Source organism: Kogia breviceps, chromosome 19 (assembly GCF_026419965.1).
Source record: "Kogia breviceps isolate mKogBre1 chromosome 19, mKogBre1 haplotype 1, whole genome shotgun sequence".
NCBI lineage: Eukaryota > Metazoa > Chordata > Mammalia > Artiodactyla > Physeteridae > Kogia > Kogia breviceps.
In genome coordinates, this window is record NC_081328.1 from 50,336,764 (window position 1) to 50,352,436 (window position 15,673).

Consider the following 15,673-nt stretch of genomic DNA (forward strand, 5'->3'; position numbering starts at 1 on the left):
CCAATGCAGGGGACACGGGTTTGAGCCCTGGTCCGGGAAGATCCCACATGCCGCAGAGCAACTAAGCCCGTGCGCCACGACTACTGAGCCTGCACTCTAGAGCCCGCGAGTCACAACTGCTGAAGTCCACGTGCCACAACCACTGAAGCCTGCACACCTAGAGCCCGAGCTCTGCAACCGCAGAGAAGCCACCGCAGTAAGAAGCCCATGCGCTGCAGTGAAGAGTAGCCTGCCACAATGGGAGAAAGCCCGCATGCCGCAACGAAGACCCAACAACGAAGACCCAGTGCAGCCAAAAATAAAATACGTTAAAAAAACCAGAAAACAGTACCTAGCCTTCCTGTATGTGATACTCCCAGTGTTGGCCATGACCCACTAAATTGATCTCGTAACCCACTAATGGGTCACAGCCCTTAGTTTGAAAAACACTGCTTGGGAATTCCGTGATGGTCCAGTGGTTAGGACTCTGCATTTTCACTGCCGAGGGCCTGGGTTCAGTTCCTGGTTGGGGAACTGGGATCCCTCTGGCCGACTGGCACAGCAAAAAGAAAAAAAAAAAAAGAAAGAAGGAAAAACACCGCTCTAGGGAGCATTCCATTCTAGGATTTCCAAGGCTTTTTCAGAATTCTGCACTGTGGGGTAAACTTCCCAATCTGGCATCTTAGCTTCTCTGGCCTCCAAATTGTATTTGCATTGGAGGGAGGGAGTTAATATCTCTGCGCCTGCCCTTCCCCTTGCCCCACCCATCTTTATGCCAGATCCTTCTAAATTCCTTAAAGACTGTGCATTCCTTATTTTACATTTGTATTCTTCTCTAGCCTTGAATCTGTAGGAAGCACTAAAAAAATTTCGATGACCTCAGTCCTAGGATTAGCAAAGTTCCTATTGAATGGCTTCCTCTATTCTCACCCCCTAGACTGAGCTGGGGGTGGGCTTCTCAGCCATTGACTAGCATGTCCCCCATTCCTTCTTGGCTTGGAGTGCAGCTGGGTGGCCACCGCAGTGAGCTGGGGTGCTTGCAGCCAAGTAAACCTAGGAGCAGCGGACTGGGGCCTTCTTCAGCATCTGCGACCTTGGCTGAGGGAGTGAGAGGAGCTGGTTAGGAGGCCCTGAAGTCTCCCCACCCCACCCCCCATTGACCACTATCCCAGCTCTAGCTGTATGAGAGGTGGGAGGGATGCTGTTTCTCAATTCTTTTTACCCCTTGGGAAGTAGCAAGCCTTTAGAAATTTCCAGCACTGGTCTCACCTCATTATATTCCTTTTAGGAATCTGTTCTTTGAGTCCTGGCCTAGGTAAACAGCCTCATCTCCCGTGTGTCTGCTGGCCCTGCCACTCCTCTCCCCTCTCCCTCCCCAGGAAGGGCCTGGCTCAGGCCACTGAACACAGCCCAAACCAGGGAGGGGGGGGAACAGCATGCCGTCCCCCATCTCCCACTCACTTCCCAGGGGCACGGTGTGGGACTGGCAGGCCGCTTGTCCTTGTGACCCGGGACGGTGCGGGCTGCTGCTCCCATTGTCAGTTGAGGATCTGGTACAGCTCCTGTCACTCACCCCCGCCCGCCTCTCCTCCCCTGTGTTTTGGCCTTTCGGGAGTTTGAAAGGAGATGGTGGGCGGGTGGCTTCCAGCCTGGACGCAGATGCTCCGGCCCGTGGTTGGACTTCCTGCGTCTTCCCCTCTCACCTGGGGAGGCCTGTTAGTGGATGCTGATGTTAGTGACAGCAGGCGTGAAGCCTGCTTTTTCCCTAAGCTGGGAGCTCAGCCCCCACCGAGCAGGCCAGCCCTTAGGGCCACCCAGTCCTACAGGATGTGATGCTCAAATCCACTTTAAAGTAACTTCTCGTTTCAGCTTCCTTGTATTTTCAACCAGTTGATCAGCCTCCGTTTGCCTTTTTCTATCCTTGGACCATTTTTATATGGTGAATTAGGTTCAGTCGAGAGCAGTCTTAGGAATGAGGGTCTAGACCAGGAGCTGCGGGACCAGCTCGTCGTTCCTGCTGTGCCGTCAGTGCTGGGCATCGGAGCTGCAGCTCAGGGAAGCAGTGTGCGCCTCGGGCAGCCCGGGGGGCAAGGGGCAGAGAGTGGGCCTCCTGGCCGGGGCAGAGCTCCTTGGAGCTCAGATGCGGGTGGGACGGAAGTGCTCAGCTCCCCTGCCACGTTGCCTTCCCCCGGCGGTGTCCCTACTCCTCCCTTTGTCACTGAATTACTTTCCAACTTGGAGCACCTCAGTAGCTTCAACTTCAGAAAGGATGTGGAGGGTGATCCTTTCTCCCACCTCTGGTCTCAGCACCACCAGGCTCTCCTGGGAACAGCGTCAGGGCTCCTCAGCCTCAGCGCTGCTGCTGCTTTGGGCCGGGCCGGATCAGTCCCTGCCGTGGGGGCCGTCTGGAGCATTGTTGGATGTTCAGCGGCACCAGGAGGCCCCCCCCCCCCAGCTGTGACAACCAAACGTGTCTCCAGACATTACAGTTGCCCCCAGTTGAGAACCACGGGGGCTACCTGGTCACCCTACCCTGCCCAACAGCCAGATGATTCTTTTAACGTGACCCCCTGCTCAGAGACCTGCAAGAGCTTCTGTCTCACTCAGGATGGACTCTCAGGTCCTTCCCCGGTGCTTTCTCTAAGGCCCGAGACACCTGGCCTCGCCTCCCGCTCCCTGTTGCTCTCTCGCAGCCCTGCTGGCCTCCGATGGTCGTCGAACATCCAGGCACACTCTACCGGGGTCGTCAGGGCAGCTCTTCTGTCTGCTTGGAAAGCTCACTCCTTTAATACGCTCAGATCTTTGGTCACATGTCACCTTGGAGTGGCCTGATCACCCTCTTAAAATAAATAACTTGCTCTTTCTCCCCTCCCGCTTCCAGCCTCTCCCCCCCACAGCCTGGGTAGTGCCTTGGTTTTCTGTATGGCACATAGCACCGTCTGACGCGTGTGTGTGTGTGTGTGTGTGTGTGTGTGTTTGCGCGTGCCTGTCTGTCTGTCTGTTTCTCTGCTGCGCTAGAATGGAGGCTGAGTCAGAGCGGGACTTATCTCACCAGTGCCTGTCCTCCCTGAAGCCTGGCTCTCTTCCTCCAGAGCAGGTGCAGGAATCCTCGCCATGCGGAGCAGGTGTGTTGTTTGCTACTCCTGTTTCCAGAGGAGGCAGTGGAAGCAAAGGATGTGGCTTCTCGGATTCCACCAGGCGTGTCCCTCAGACATGTCACAAAAGTGTCCAAGCACAGGGAGTTATGCCCAATCTCTTGTAATAACCTGTAACGGAATGTAATCTGCAAAGAACCCACAAAAACAAATCGCTGTGCTGTACACTTGAAACTAACACAGTATTGTAAATCAACTATATGTCAATTTAAAAAAAATTTATAAGTCTCCAAAGTAATGCATGTTCGTTTTTAAAACCACCTGTAGCCCCTCTTCACTCAGACACTTCAACGTTTTGGTGTGTTACCTTTCTTGTCTTGCCTTTTTTTTGTTATTCAGAAACCTCTGATAGCTACAGCGCTCTCCCTCAAGAAATGTTAAACAATAGTTCACCACCTCAGAGGTTGTTCAGAATTCTAGAACCAGTAATGACAGTTAAAATCTATCCACCTTCCACCTCAGATCCCACGCTGGTAACAATTTTTTAAAAACTGCATCCAGGGTATGCCTAACAAAAAACGTGGCTCTGTTTCATGGCTTAGTTTCACTTTACAATCTGGCGTTTTCCTAGAGCAGGCACGGCGCCCTCTGGTGTTAGCCTCCAGTGTCTGCTGCGTGTGATCTGGGTGCTTGATCTCTCAAGGGTGATAGGAGCAGAGGAGGGCAAACTGCTGAGACCCGGTGGTGTCTCCCACCTGGCGGCCTCGGCAGGTGCTCAGGGCCCTGATGGCGGCGCAGGCAGAGGCCACCACAGCCGCCTGCCATGTGCCCCAGAAGTGAATAGAGCAGTTGTTGCTTTTATAACCAGGAGAAGAATAACTGTCTTTCAGAGGGTGTGGACCTGCCAGAAATGTGTTTTACTCTGTCCCTATCTCTACTGCTCTGGGGAGGGAGGAGCTTTTTCTCTGGTTAAGCAAATGGACTCGAGCTAGACTGCCTGAGTTCAAGTCCCAGCGGCACCACTTAGGAGCTGTGTGACCATGAACACATGACTTATTTTCTCTTTGTCTCAGTTTACTTATCTGTAAAGACAATGACAGTATGCTTGTTTCGTGGAGTTCTGGAGGATTTCTCAGGTTAAAACACGTGAAGTGCTAGAAAACTGCATGGAGTGTAATACACACCAGCTGTGCTGTCGCTGTGAGGAGAGGCTTCCGGAGCAGAGGTTCCTTCCAGAGCAGGGGTTCTGAAAGCCTTCGAGGTGCAGGGAGCACGTGCCCAGAACAGGGAGAGGCGAGGAGGATGTGGGTAAGCGCTGTTCCGTGGGAGATGCCCGGCTGGAGCGGCTGGCAGATGTGGAAGGAGCAGTGCCTGGTGTGCTGGGACATGGGCGCCTGGGAGGGAAACTTGTGAAAGAGCATGGAGAGGCTTGCAGGTCATCCTCGCTCCCAGGCGTCCTGTTCTCATTTTCTGGAATTCCCAAGGAAAAGAAATGTAGCCAGAGGGACTTCCCTGGTGGCGCAGTGGTTAAGAATCCGTCTGCCAGTGCAGGGGACACGGGTTCTATCCCTGTCTGGGAAAATCCCACGTGCCGCAGAGCCACTAAGCCCCTGCGCCACAACTACTGAGCCTGCGCTCTAGAGCCTGCGGGCCACGACTACTGAGCCCACGTGCTACAACTGCTGAAGCCCTACTGAAGCCCATGCGCCTAGACCCCGTGCTCCGCAACAAGAGAAGCCACCACAATGAGAAGCCCGTGCACCGCAATGAGGAGTAGCCCCCGCTCGCCGCAACTAGAGAAAGCCCGCGTGCAACAACGAAGACCCGACACAGCCAAAATAAATAAATTAATTAATTAAAAGGAAAAAAAGAAATGTAGCCAGAATAGTGGCCCCTGCACCCCTCTGTCCTCCCTGCCGCTCTGCTCTACACCGTCATTGTCGTTGTCACGCAAGATCAGAAGAGCCTGGAGACCCAGCTTCACGGTGGAAGGGAGTCAGACTCGGGCAAGAGGCCAAGCGCAGGTCAGGAGAGCCACATCTGGGGACATGCTGGCTCACCAGGCCCCCTCCTGGGAACTCGGGGACCTGCCTGCCCCACAGCCTCGCAGAGGTTCTACAGAGGGAGGAAGGAGAAAAGCCACCCCTGTCCTTGCCGTGATGCCAGCTTTCACTGGCTGTGTTTTTCCTGCTTCGGCCTCAGAGCATCAGAGCAGGAGCCTCAGGTTCCCGTACCTCCTCGGGGGCAGCGAGGCTGGGCCGTGTCCCATCAAAGACCGCGCTGATTTAGGGTCTGCGCTTGGGCCACTCCCTTCCTTTTTTCCTTTTCTGGCAGCTCTCTCGGGGACTGACACAGATGCCGAGGTTGAGTCTCTCCTCAGGGTCCCTGAGCCCGCGAGGCAGCCGCAGCTGCTCCAGGCACGGCGTCACCTCCCGCCCCATGCAGCACTGTCCCTGTCCCAGTGGCTTTCCCCTTACTACAACGTCTGGTTTCTATGGCAACTTGGAAAGACCTGCAGTTGTGGCTTTTTGAAGTCTAAAATGGGAGCAGAGGTTTGAGATAGGGTGGGACAGCACTGAAAATACCATGTCCCACCCAGGGATTTGGGCCCAGAGGGTTACAGGATAGGAGGTTCTTTGAATTAGAAAAATGGCACTGTCATCCCAGCACACCCTTAGCAGAGTTCCACGTGGCCCCTTGCAGCCTCCTGGGATCTTGGATCCTGAGCTCAGGGTCTCAGCCTTGGTTGAGCCCTTACTGTGGGCCAGGCGCCTGGTGGCCGTCTGCGCTTTCACTGCCTCGTGAATCCTCTGAGCCACTCACCCCACCGTTCACATGAGCGCTTCGCGAGGCTGCTCTGCAAGGCTGCAGCGCCAGCGCAGGTGAGTGTCTGGTGTGCTTAACGCTGGGGCTCCCTCTCATCTGGAACACGGGCTTGTGTCCCTGTAGGAGCATCTCTGTCACCTGTTGATGGCGGGCCCATTGCTTCCCCTTTACTTTTTTTTAAAGTCACATCCCACTAATAGTAGGGTTTGCTTTAGTCGTTGCCAGGATTTCGGTGCCCTTAATCGCGTGTCTCCCTTCTCAGTTTTTCTCTCATGAGGTCACCGTTCCAGGCCCCACGTTCTGCGGTGGAGTGATCTTGAGTGTTCGGTTGGGTGTTTGAGGGAACAGCTCTTCCATCCCCCTAGTCTGGGGTCTTGGAGGTGCCTGAGCCAGGGAGGTGGGCAGTCACAGAGATGCACCGGTTCCCAGGACCCAGTGAAGAACCGCAGAGGAGCGGCCCCAGGTTTGGGGAACCAGCAAGGAGGATGCACTGGCCCAGTGGAGAAGTGTCTCCTGCCTGGGCTGTTGTGGGGCATCCGGTGCCCGGCAGGGGGAGGGGGTTTGTCGTGGAGGGATGGGTCAGTGCTTGCTGTGCAGTTGCCCAGGCTCCAGAAGCCGGCGTCCTGAGAGTTGGTTACTCAGCAGCTCCCAGTCCTCTGCAGGGCAGTAGATAAGGAGCAGGCTGTGACCGGCCGGGCAGGATGGCCCAGATTAGAAGGTGGTGAGGCTGATAGCGGCTTCAGGGTGACCCTCGGCCCAGTGTCACGCTCCTCCACCAGCCCACCCTCCTCAGCACTCGGCAGCAGGGGTGCAGGGCAGGCAGAAGCTGGAAAAAGGATTCCACTCACAGCAAACTATTTTGCACTCTGCACAATGGGCCGTTAAATCTTTAATTTAAATGAGGCCTTACGTGATCGGTCATTTAGCCACACTTTTCAGCGTGATCAGAGGTAGCACTGGTGAGCATGGTGTTTGCCTTTGGTGTGGGAAGTCGCACCTGGCGTGCTGTCTCCCGATCTGGGTGCTGTTGGAGGGGCGCACGGGATTTGGCAAAGCCGAGCTCTGGGCTCAGGGTTTGTGCGCTTAGCTATACGTATGCTACGCTTCACTAAGAGGTAGGGAGAGCACTATCCTGTAGTGATTTTGGGGGCCGCGCTCTGACACATGTGCTCTCTGTTCCAGTTGAAACTAGAGGACCGCTCCGTGGTGCCCCGGGATGTGGTCCGGCACATGCGCTCCACTGTGAGTCCCGTGTCCCACTCGGTGGGGCAGGGTTGGGAGGGGGCGTGGCCTGGGGCGGGTCCTGGCCGAGTCTGCCGGGTGGCCCCGCGAGGCGCCTGCCAGGACCTGGATGCCTTCTTCCCCGCAGGACAGCCAGTGTGGCACGGTGATCGACGTGAACATCGACTGTGCCGTGAAGCTCATTGGCACCAACTGCATCGTCTACCCCGTCAACAGCAAGGACCTGCAGCACATCTGGGTGAGCCCGCCCCGCCTGCCACCCCTGATGACCTCCCCTCTCGGGGCTCTGGTTCTCTCCGCGGCACCTTCCCAGGCCGGGCGGCCAAGGCCAGCAGTCGGCTCGCTCCCTGCAGCCTGTCATGCTTCTTGTGAGTCAGCCATTCAGACGCGAGGTCAGGACACAGCTTTACGTCTCCAGCAGAGACTGCTGGTTTCCTTTCTCCTCTAATGCTTTTTTTTGGAACAAATTTATTTTCAGTTTACTTTTTTAATGATTTCAAGCTTACCGAAAAGTTGTAGGTACCTTTATCCCCTGCAACACCCAGGTTCCTCAGCTGGTGACGTTTCGCTGCATTAGCTCCAGCGGCTTTCCTCCCTCCTTCCCCACCTCTCTCTACTCCTCTGTCGCTCTCTTTCTCACTCCCCCCGCCACCTTCTGTCCCTCTCTCTCTCTCCCCTCCGTTTTTCTGAAACATTTGAAAGCAAACTACAGGTATGATGCTATATGACCCCTAAATACTACAATGTGTATTTCCCCCAAACAGGAACACTCTGCTGTTTAACCACCCTTCAAAGCCCCAGACGAGGACTTTGACCCTTTACTGTCCAATCCACAGACCTCATTCAGTTGTCCCAACAATCTCCTTCTTCCCCTCTGACCCAGGATTCCATCAGGAGCACACACAAGAACTGTCAGCTCTTTGATCTCCCCCGGTCTGGAGAGGTTCCCCAGTCTTGCTTTGTCTCCCTTGTCCCGGGTGACCCTGAGCGTGGGGCCATCGGACAGTGCCTGTGACCAGCCTGGGGCCCTGCGTTCTTGGCAGAACTGCCCCGGAAGTGCCGCTGAGCTCTTCGCTGGCCCGGAACGTCCCGCGGCCGCAGGGTGGGGACGTTACGTTTGCTCCCCAGTCGTCTGGGGCTCTGCCATGCCTCCCCACCGTGAAGTCAGCATTCACCCGCATTGGAAGCGATTGTATCAGTCTTGTGGGGAGATATTCCGGGATTGTGTCAATAACCCGGTACTTCTCAAACCCCCATACATCAGCCTTAGCTTCCATTAACAATTCCCACCTGACCCAGCCAGCACTCTGGTGGCTGCTAAATGGCGATTTTATGACTCCATCGTTGCCTGCTTGTTTTTATTAGTTTGGCATTCTACTGTGTGGAAGAGCTGTACTTTCTGTCCCATTTATTTATTTTTTACATCAGTATGGATGCAGAGATTCCTGTTTCATTCAGTTGGCTATAACCTATTACTGTCATTATTCGTTTTGTTGCTTGAATGATCCCACATTTGGCCAGTAGGATCCCCTTCAAGCTGACATCTGTGTCCTTTTGACATATCCCCACCATTTTTTAAAAATACTTTCTTTCCATCTTGTATTTTTTCTCATCCAGCGTAGAATCAGCTGTTTCTTCAAGGAGCCCTGGTTCCTTTCAGAAAATGGTATTTCAAAAGCCAAGATCTGGATGCAAGCTGGGTGTGCTAATTGCCCTATTCAGGGCAACACTAGGGAATACATGTATGTGTACATACGTAGACACACACACACACACACATCTAAATATGTCCGTGCCTGTTCTGTGTGTGTAAGATGTATGAGTTCATCTTGGTCCTTCCAGCTCCAGTCCAGCTCCTCAGGTTCCTCCTCTCTTCCTCTTCCTGTTCCTGTATTAGTGAGTGCCGTCCCCAATAGTGAGAGACTTGGCTCTTGATATCCTCAGTTTAGTTATTTATTTGCTTAAATCACTTTACTTATTCGTCTATATAACCACCCTCTCCAGCTCGCTCCCACTTATGTGTCCTGTGTCCTTGGGACGCCGTCAAGCTTCTGCCTCTGCGTGGGAGGGGAGGTGGGGTGCAGCTGGACTCTCGGGGGAAAGCCTGCTGCAGCAGCTATTAGGTCGGACCTATCTAGAGCCTTCCTCCCCTGTCTGTGTGGCTAAGAGGAATTGGTGCCCTGGACACCAGTGTCATCGGCCACCTCTCACACCCCTGTCCCCCCCTGATCTGCAGCCCTTCATGTATGGGGACTACATTGCCTATGACTGCTGGCTGGGGAAGGTCTATGACTTGAAGAACCAGATCATCCTCAAGCTGTCCAACGGTGCCAGGTGCGGATTTCACCATGGAGGAGCCATCGTTCGGCAGGGGCAGCCCGTGAAGGAGGGCAGGGGGTGTTTTCTCGGTTCCTTGAGGGCCGTGCCAGGGGCTGCAGGCTTTTGGGACCTCGAGTCTCAGGACCTGACCCTGGGCTGGTCTCTTTTCAGCCTGGCCTGATTCTCTGGCTCAGTTTCTGGTCTAGGCTCTACCCTGGCTTCAGGAGAGCTGCATTATCATTTAGGACACGTGAGAGGTGCTGATGCTTTATTTTAGGCACTTCAATGGTGGTGAACGCTCAGATCTGGGGGTAGAGTCTTGTTTGTTTTAGGAGAGTTCCTTGTACCAGTGCAGGGGCTGAGGTGTGGGCGGAGGATGAATTGTCTGTTTTGTGGGGGCGGACATATTGACACCTCTGGACAAGTCCTTTAGATCCTGACCAGCACCACAAGGGGTCCTGGCTGCCTCGCCTCCCCTAAGATTCAGGCACTGTCGGGTGCCTACCAAGCCCCTGTGCCCTGTTGCAGGTGCTCCATGAACACAGAGGATGGTGCCAAGCTCTACGATGTCTGCCCGCACGTCAGCGACTCTGTACGTTGGCTCCACCCAAAGAGCTGGGGGTGGAGGGTGGGGGGCGGGGGGCCCCCCTCATCTCATGTTCCTCAGCCCCTGGGCTGTGCAGGAGGGACTTCTCAGCAGAGAGCTTGGAGCTGACCCAGGCTAACCACTGCTTCTACGCCGTTGCTTTCCTAGAAAAGGGGTGGTGTGTATCCAAAGGTATAAAAGTTTGGGTGTGGGCAGAAAGCAGTAGAACCTTTCTTTGCATTTTGTTAACTTCATATCTCATCCTTTTTAAATCTCCTGTTTTCTTAGAGCATATGCAGTAATTTACTACGATTGACATTTTAGAACAGTAGTACATGACACAGTTCGCAAATAAGAATGCTAAGGGAGTGTGTGTGATTAAGCAGGTTTGGGGGCCCCTGTCCTCTAGCGCTTTAGTCCTTAAAGGGCCTCCCCGGGACCGGCAGCATTGTTGTGGCCTGAGAGCTTGGAAGCAGAATGGGCCAGACGCGCGTCTCAGTAAGATCCCTGGTGATTTGTATGCACCTGAGGCCTGGGAGGTGCTGCTCTGCAGCCTTGGGGGGTGTGGAGCAAGGAGGTCCAGGGCCAGCAGGAACCAGGCACAGAGCAGGGGGTGTGGGTATGGAGAGCACCCTCCCCTGAGGAGGCAGTGCTCACGGGGACTTTTCTCTGGCCCCCAATCCTGCAGGGTCTCTTCTTTGATGATTCCTACGGCTTCTACCCAGGCCAGGTGCTCATTGGCCCTGCCAAGATCTTCTCCAGTGTCCAGTGGCTGTCAGGGGTCAAGCCCGTGCTCAGCACCAAGAGCAAGTTCCGCGTGTTGGTTGAAGAGGTAGGGGTGGGGGCAGGACAGGGGGGTGAGGCCCTGGATCTCCCACCCACCCTGCCTCACCTGGGGTGGGGCTGCTCTGAGGATCAAGGGAACCTGGGCCGAGCAAGGTGGGAGGGTGGTGAGTGGCAGGTCCTCTGGGCCCTGACTGGAGGTGAGGAGGCCGCAGTGAGTGACCCCTGGTGTGGGCCTGTTCTGTGGGTGTCCAAATTTGGTGCTACACTGTGTTGAAGACCTGCTTCCTGCTCTGGGGGCAGGTGGGCTCCAGACAGCTGCTTAAAGAGAGGGCGTCAGAGCCTGCTGACCGTGGCCCTGTCCCACCCGCCACCCCCAGGTGCAGGTTGTGGAGCTGAAGGTCACGTGGATTACCAAGAGCTTCTGTCCAGGGGGCACGGACAGCGTCAGCCCCCCGCCCTCTGTCATCACCCAGGAAAACCTAGGCAGGTGAGCGGCTCCAGTACGCCACCTGCTCCAGCACCCCCAGGGGCGGTCCCCAAGCAAGTCTCTGGGCCGCGGGCACAGGTGCGTGGGGCTGAGAACTCCCTGGCCCAGCCCCTTCCTCTCCTCCCTCCCCTCCCAGGGTGAAGCGTCTCGGATGCTTTGACCATGCTCAGCGGCAGCTCGGGGAGCGCTGTCTGTATGTCTTCCCAGCCAAGGTAGAGCCGGCCAAGATTGCCTGTGAATGTCCAGAAAAACACTGCGCCCAGGGGGAGGGCTCTATGGCCAAGAAGGTATGTCCTCGGGGTTGGGGCTTGGCGGGCGTTTGAGGAACTGGCCTTGAGCCATTTCCACAGCAGGAAGGTCTGTGCTTTAGGCCTTGGGGGGGCAGCCCTGATGACCCTTGCAGGCCAGTTAGGTGTGTACAGCTGTCACCCCTCAGACCGAGCTGCCTGGGGTCCGGCCGCGGCAGCCGGCTCTCCACAGTGCCCGCCCTCCCCATTCTGACCCCGCAGGTGAAGCGCCTCCTCAAGAAGCAGGTTGTGAGGATCATGTCCTGCTCCCCGGACTCCCAGTGCTCCAGGGACCATTCCGTGGAGGACACAGGCAAGAAGGGGGCGGCCAAAGCCAAGAGCGAAGCAGGGTCCGCCAGCCCTGAGGAGACGCCTGATGGGTCTGCCAGCCCAGTGGAGATGCAGGACGAGGGCCCCGAGGAGGCCCACGAGGGGGGCGAGCAGCTGCCCCCCTTCCTGCTGAAGGAGGGCGGGGATGACAGGCTGCACTCGGCCGAGCAGGACGCCGATGATGAGGCCGCCGACGACACGGACGACAGCAGCTCTGTGACCTCCTCCGCCAGCTCCACCACCTCCTCCCAGAGCGGCAGCGGCGCAGGTCGCAAGAAGAGTATCCCCTTGTCCATCAAGAACTTAAAGCGGAAACACAAGAGGAAGAAGAATAAGATCACTCGTGACTTCAAGCCGGGGGACAGGTAAACTCTGGGGCACCCTCCCTTTCCCGGCCGGGTATCCAGCCTGAGACCCTCCCCTCCTGCCCGCGCCCCGCCCCTACACGCATGCACACCCAGGCTCCTGCGCACATGGGTGCGCTCGTGGTCTGCAGGCCCCGTGAAGGCTCGGGGGTGCCCAGCCGAGATGACGTGGGTGCCTGGGGTTGGCCTGGTGGGAAGGAGGGATCTGGGAGTGGGAGAGGGCGGGACGGGGGCCCCTTCGCGGAGGGGACGCCTGGTGGGGAAGGCTGTTCCTTCCCTGCTGCCTGATGTTCAGGGTTTCAGGTTACCACGCCTGCGGGGTGGGGCGGTGGGTAGAGAGCGTAGCTGCCCTTTCCTTACTGGCCCTGCCCTGCAGGGTGGCGGTGGAGGTGGTGACCACGATGACCTCAGCAGACGTGATGTGGCAGGACGGCTCCGTGGAGTGCAACGTCCGCTCCAACGACCTCTTCCCTGTGCACCACCTGGACAACAACGAGTTCTGCCCCGGAGACTTCGTGGTGGACAAGCGAGGTAGCGCCGGGTGGGGCTTGGGAAGAAGGGGCGAGAGGTCTGGGCATCAAGGACACTCCCCTTGGACGGTGGCTCACTCCTCTGAAGACTCGGGGAGCCTTTCTGGCCTGCACTGACCGAGCCAGGGAAGCAGTGGGTTCTGGGCCCCGTTGTGGTTGACGTGCAGTGGGTGGGTGGGTGCAGGTGGCACCACCAGGGCGCCTTAGCTAGTCATGCGCCCCACCCCCACCCCCCTGCCGCTGGGTCCCCAGTCCAGAGCTGTCCAGACCCTGCTGTCTACGGCGTGGTGCAGTCTGGGGACCACGTGGGCCGCACCTGCATGGTGAAGTGGTTCAAGCTGCGGCCGAGTGGGGACGACGTGGAGGTGAGCGGGTGCTGCCCCCACGGCTCCTTCCGGGTGGGCTCTGGTGGGCTGGACGTAGGGCCCCCGGGCTCACGACCACCCATCCCTCCCCAGCTGATCGGAGAGGAGGAAGATGTGAGCGTCTACGACATTGCTGATCACCCTGACTTTCGGTTCCGCACGACGGATATCGTTATCCGAATTGGCAACACTGAGGACGGAGGGCCTCACAGGGAGGATGAGGTGCGCGCGCCCTGGCCTGTGTGGCAGCTGCAGTACCTGATGGTGCCGCCAGGTGGCACCAGGAGCCGGGACCTGCAAGTCCTTTGGGCTCTGCGTGTCCGCCCCAAGCGCCTTTTCCGGGAGAGCGGCTGCCGGCATTGGGGCTGCTCAGTCCGAGCGCCTGCACGAGGACTCAGCTGCCTGCCGGGCTCAGGCCTCGTTCACACAGCTGCTCCCTGGGCCTGTTAGAGAAGCCCGCTCCTGTCCTCCGTGCCACGAGCGTAGTGTCAGGTGCTACAGGAGCACAGGAGAGGCCTGGGGAGGTGGCATCTGAGCTGGGCCCTGGAGCACAAGTGGGGACACGGGTGGGGTTGGGCAGATTCCAAGCAGAGGAAGAGTGGGGACGAGAGTCCCGAGGCTGGAAGCCCGGAGAGACCAGGATGCTGCGAGCAGGAAGGGAGTGATGGGGGGGGCGCTCAGTGGACGGCGAGCATTGGGGGTGGTTTAACCAAAGGGTCCCGTGCTCGAGTTACTCACGGTGGTCTCTGGCTGGTGCCCACATCCCTTCTGTTCTCATGGCCTTGCCCCTGCCCTCACCCTTGGGGAGCTGCACCTTTGACCCTGTCCCATTTGCCCTGCAGCCGTCGGTCGGCCAGGTGGCCCGCGTGGACATCAGCAGCAAGGTGGAGGTGGTGTGGGCTGATAACTCAAAGACCATCATCCTTCCCCAGGTGAGCCCCTGCAGAGCCCACCGTGCAGCTCCAGACCGTGGCAGCAGGGCCGGGAGCTCAGATCTTCCTGGCCAGGGGGTCTGCTTTGGGGGAGTAAGGTCTCAGGGAAAGGGAAGGCAGTATTAACACCCAGAGCCCCGGGGTGAGAGTCGGGAAAGCAGAGAGGCCGCCTACAGCTGGGTTGCCAGTCGTGTGTCGATTTTCACAGACCTCCCAGATCTGCCTGGATCCCCATGTCACTGTGCTAAGAAAACACAGGTTGCTTCCTTTAAGAAATAGAGCCTTCGCACCAACACTTCTAGGAAAACTTACACAGATCAGGGAGAGAAAGCAGATGGGTTCTGAGCGGCAGGGCTGTTTTTGACGCTCTTTCTTTGCTCCCTTGTTTGAGCTGATGCTCACACCCCAGCTCCCCTCTCCTGGCACCGACATGGGGTGGGGGGAGGGGCTCACCCCTCTTCCAGGAGGCCATTCCGGGGGCGGGAACTGGGTGTGACACGGCCCCGCTGACCAAGTGCACTCAGCAGTGAGGAGGCTGGAACAGGCCTTGGCTGGGCCTTGGGCCCATGGGTGGGGCTGGGGCCGTGGAGGTGCCTCTCAGGGGCCTAGGGACCACCAAGCACAGAGGCCCAACTGTGGAGGCCAGACCAGGAAAGGGAGGAAGGGTGGCGTGGCTGCCGACGCCTCGGGGCACCCAGTCCCCATCAGCTCTGAGGGTTGGGGTCCGGGCAGAGCGCCCCTGAACGGCCCGCGCCCCGTCTCCCCCACCAGCACCTGTACAACATCGAGTCTGAGATCGAGGAGTCAGACTATGACTCGGTAGAAGGCAGCACCAGTGGGGCGTCCTCGGACGAGTGGGAGGACGACAGCGACAGCTGGGAGACGGATACCGGGCTGGTGGAGGACGAGCACCCCAAGATAGAGGAGCCCCCCGCCCTGGCCCCCGAGCGGCCGGCGGCCCCCGAGGAGGACAAGGGAGTGCTGATCAGTGAGGAGGCCGCCACGGCCGCCATCCAGGGAGCCGTGGCCATGGCCACCCCTGTGGCTGGGTTGATGGAGAAGGCTGGCAAGGATGGGCCCCCGAAGAGCTTCAGGGAGCTGAAAGAGGCCATCAAGATCCTGGAGAGCCTCAAGAACATGACCGTGGAGCAGCTTCTGACGGGCTCTCCCACCTCCCCCACGGCGGAGCCGGAGAAGCCGACGCGGGAGAAGAAGTTTCTGGACGACATCAAGAAGCTGCAGGAAAACCTCAAGAAGACCCTGGACAACGTGGCCATCGCAGAGGAGGAGAAGATGGAGGCGGTGCCAGACACGGAGCGCAAGGAGGACAAGCCCGAGGGGCAGTCGCCTGTGAAGGCCGAGTGGCCCAGCGAGACCCCGGTGCTCTGCCAGCAGTGCGGCGGCAAGCCCGGGGTCACCTTCACCAGCGCCAAGGGCGAGGTCTTCTCCGTGCTGGAGTTCGCGCCCTGTGAGTTCGCCCTGTGTGTGTTCCAGATCTGCAGGCCAGGTGGCTGGCCCCCTGCTGCCGCCCAGGGCGGGGGAGC

At 57.8% G+C, this 15,673-nt stretch overlaps 1 protein-coding gene across 2 annotated transcripts in view; it reads left to right on the plus strand.

Moving 5' to 3' along the window:
• UBE2O (ubiquitin conjugating enzyme E2 O) overlaps positions 1-15,673 on the plus strand; it is a 57,096-nt gene that overhangs the window by 36,757 nt on the left and 4,666 nt on the right. The window contains exons 2-14 of one of the 2 annotated variants that reach the window (XM_059048023.2): positions 7,083-7,142; positions 7,270-7,380; positions 9,379-9,476; positions 9,990-10,053; positions 10,736-10,879; positions 11,211-11,320; positions 11,457-11,607; positions 11,830-12,302; positions 12,679-12,833; positions 13,085-13,197; positions 13,291-13,419; positions 14,040-14,129; positions 14,901-15,597. In XM_059048023.2, coding sequence (XP_058904006.1) covers positions 7,083-7,142; positions 7,270-7,380; positions 9,379-9,476; positions 9,990-10,053; positions 10,736-10,879; positions 11,211-11,320; positions 11,457-11,607; positions 11,830-12,302; positions 12,679-12,833; positions 13,085-13,197; positions 13,291-13,419; positions 14,040-14,129; positions 14,901-15,597 — 2,395 coding nt within the window. The remainder of the gene's footprint in view (positions 1-7,082; positions 7,143-7,269; positions 7,381-9,378; positions 9,477-9,989; positions 10,054-10,735; positions 10,880-11,210; positions 11,321-11,456; positions 11,608-11,829; positions 12,303-12,678; positions 12,834-13,084; positions 13,198-13,290; positions 13,420-14,039; positions 14,130-14,900; positions 15,598-15,673) is intronic. The other variant, XM_059048024.2, reaches the window with a different exon arrangement.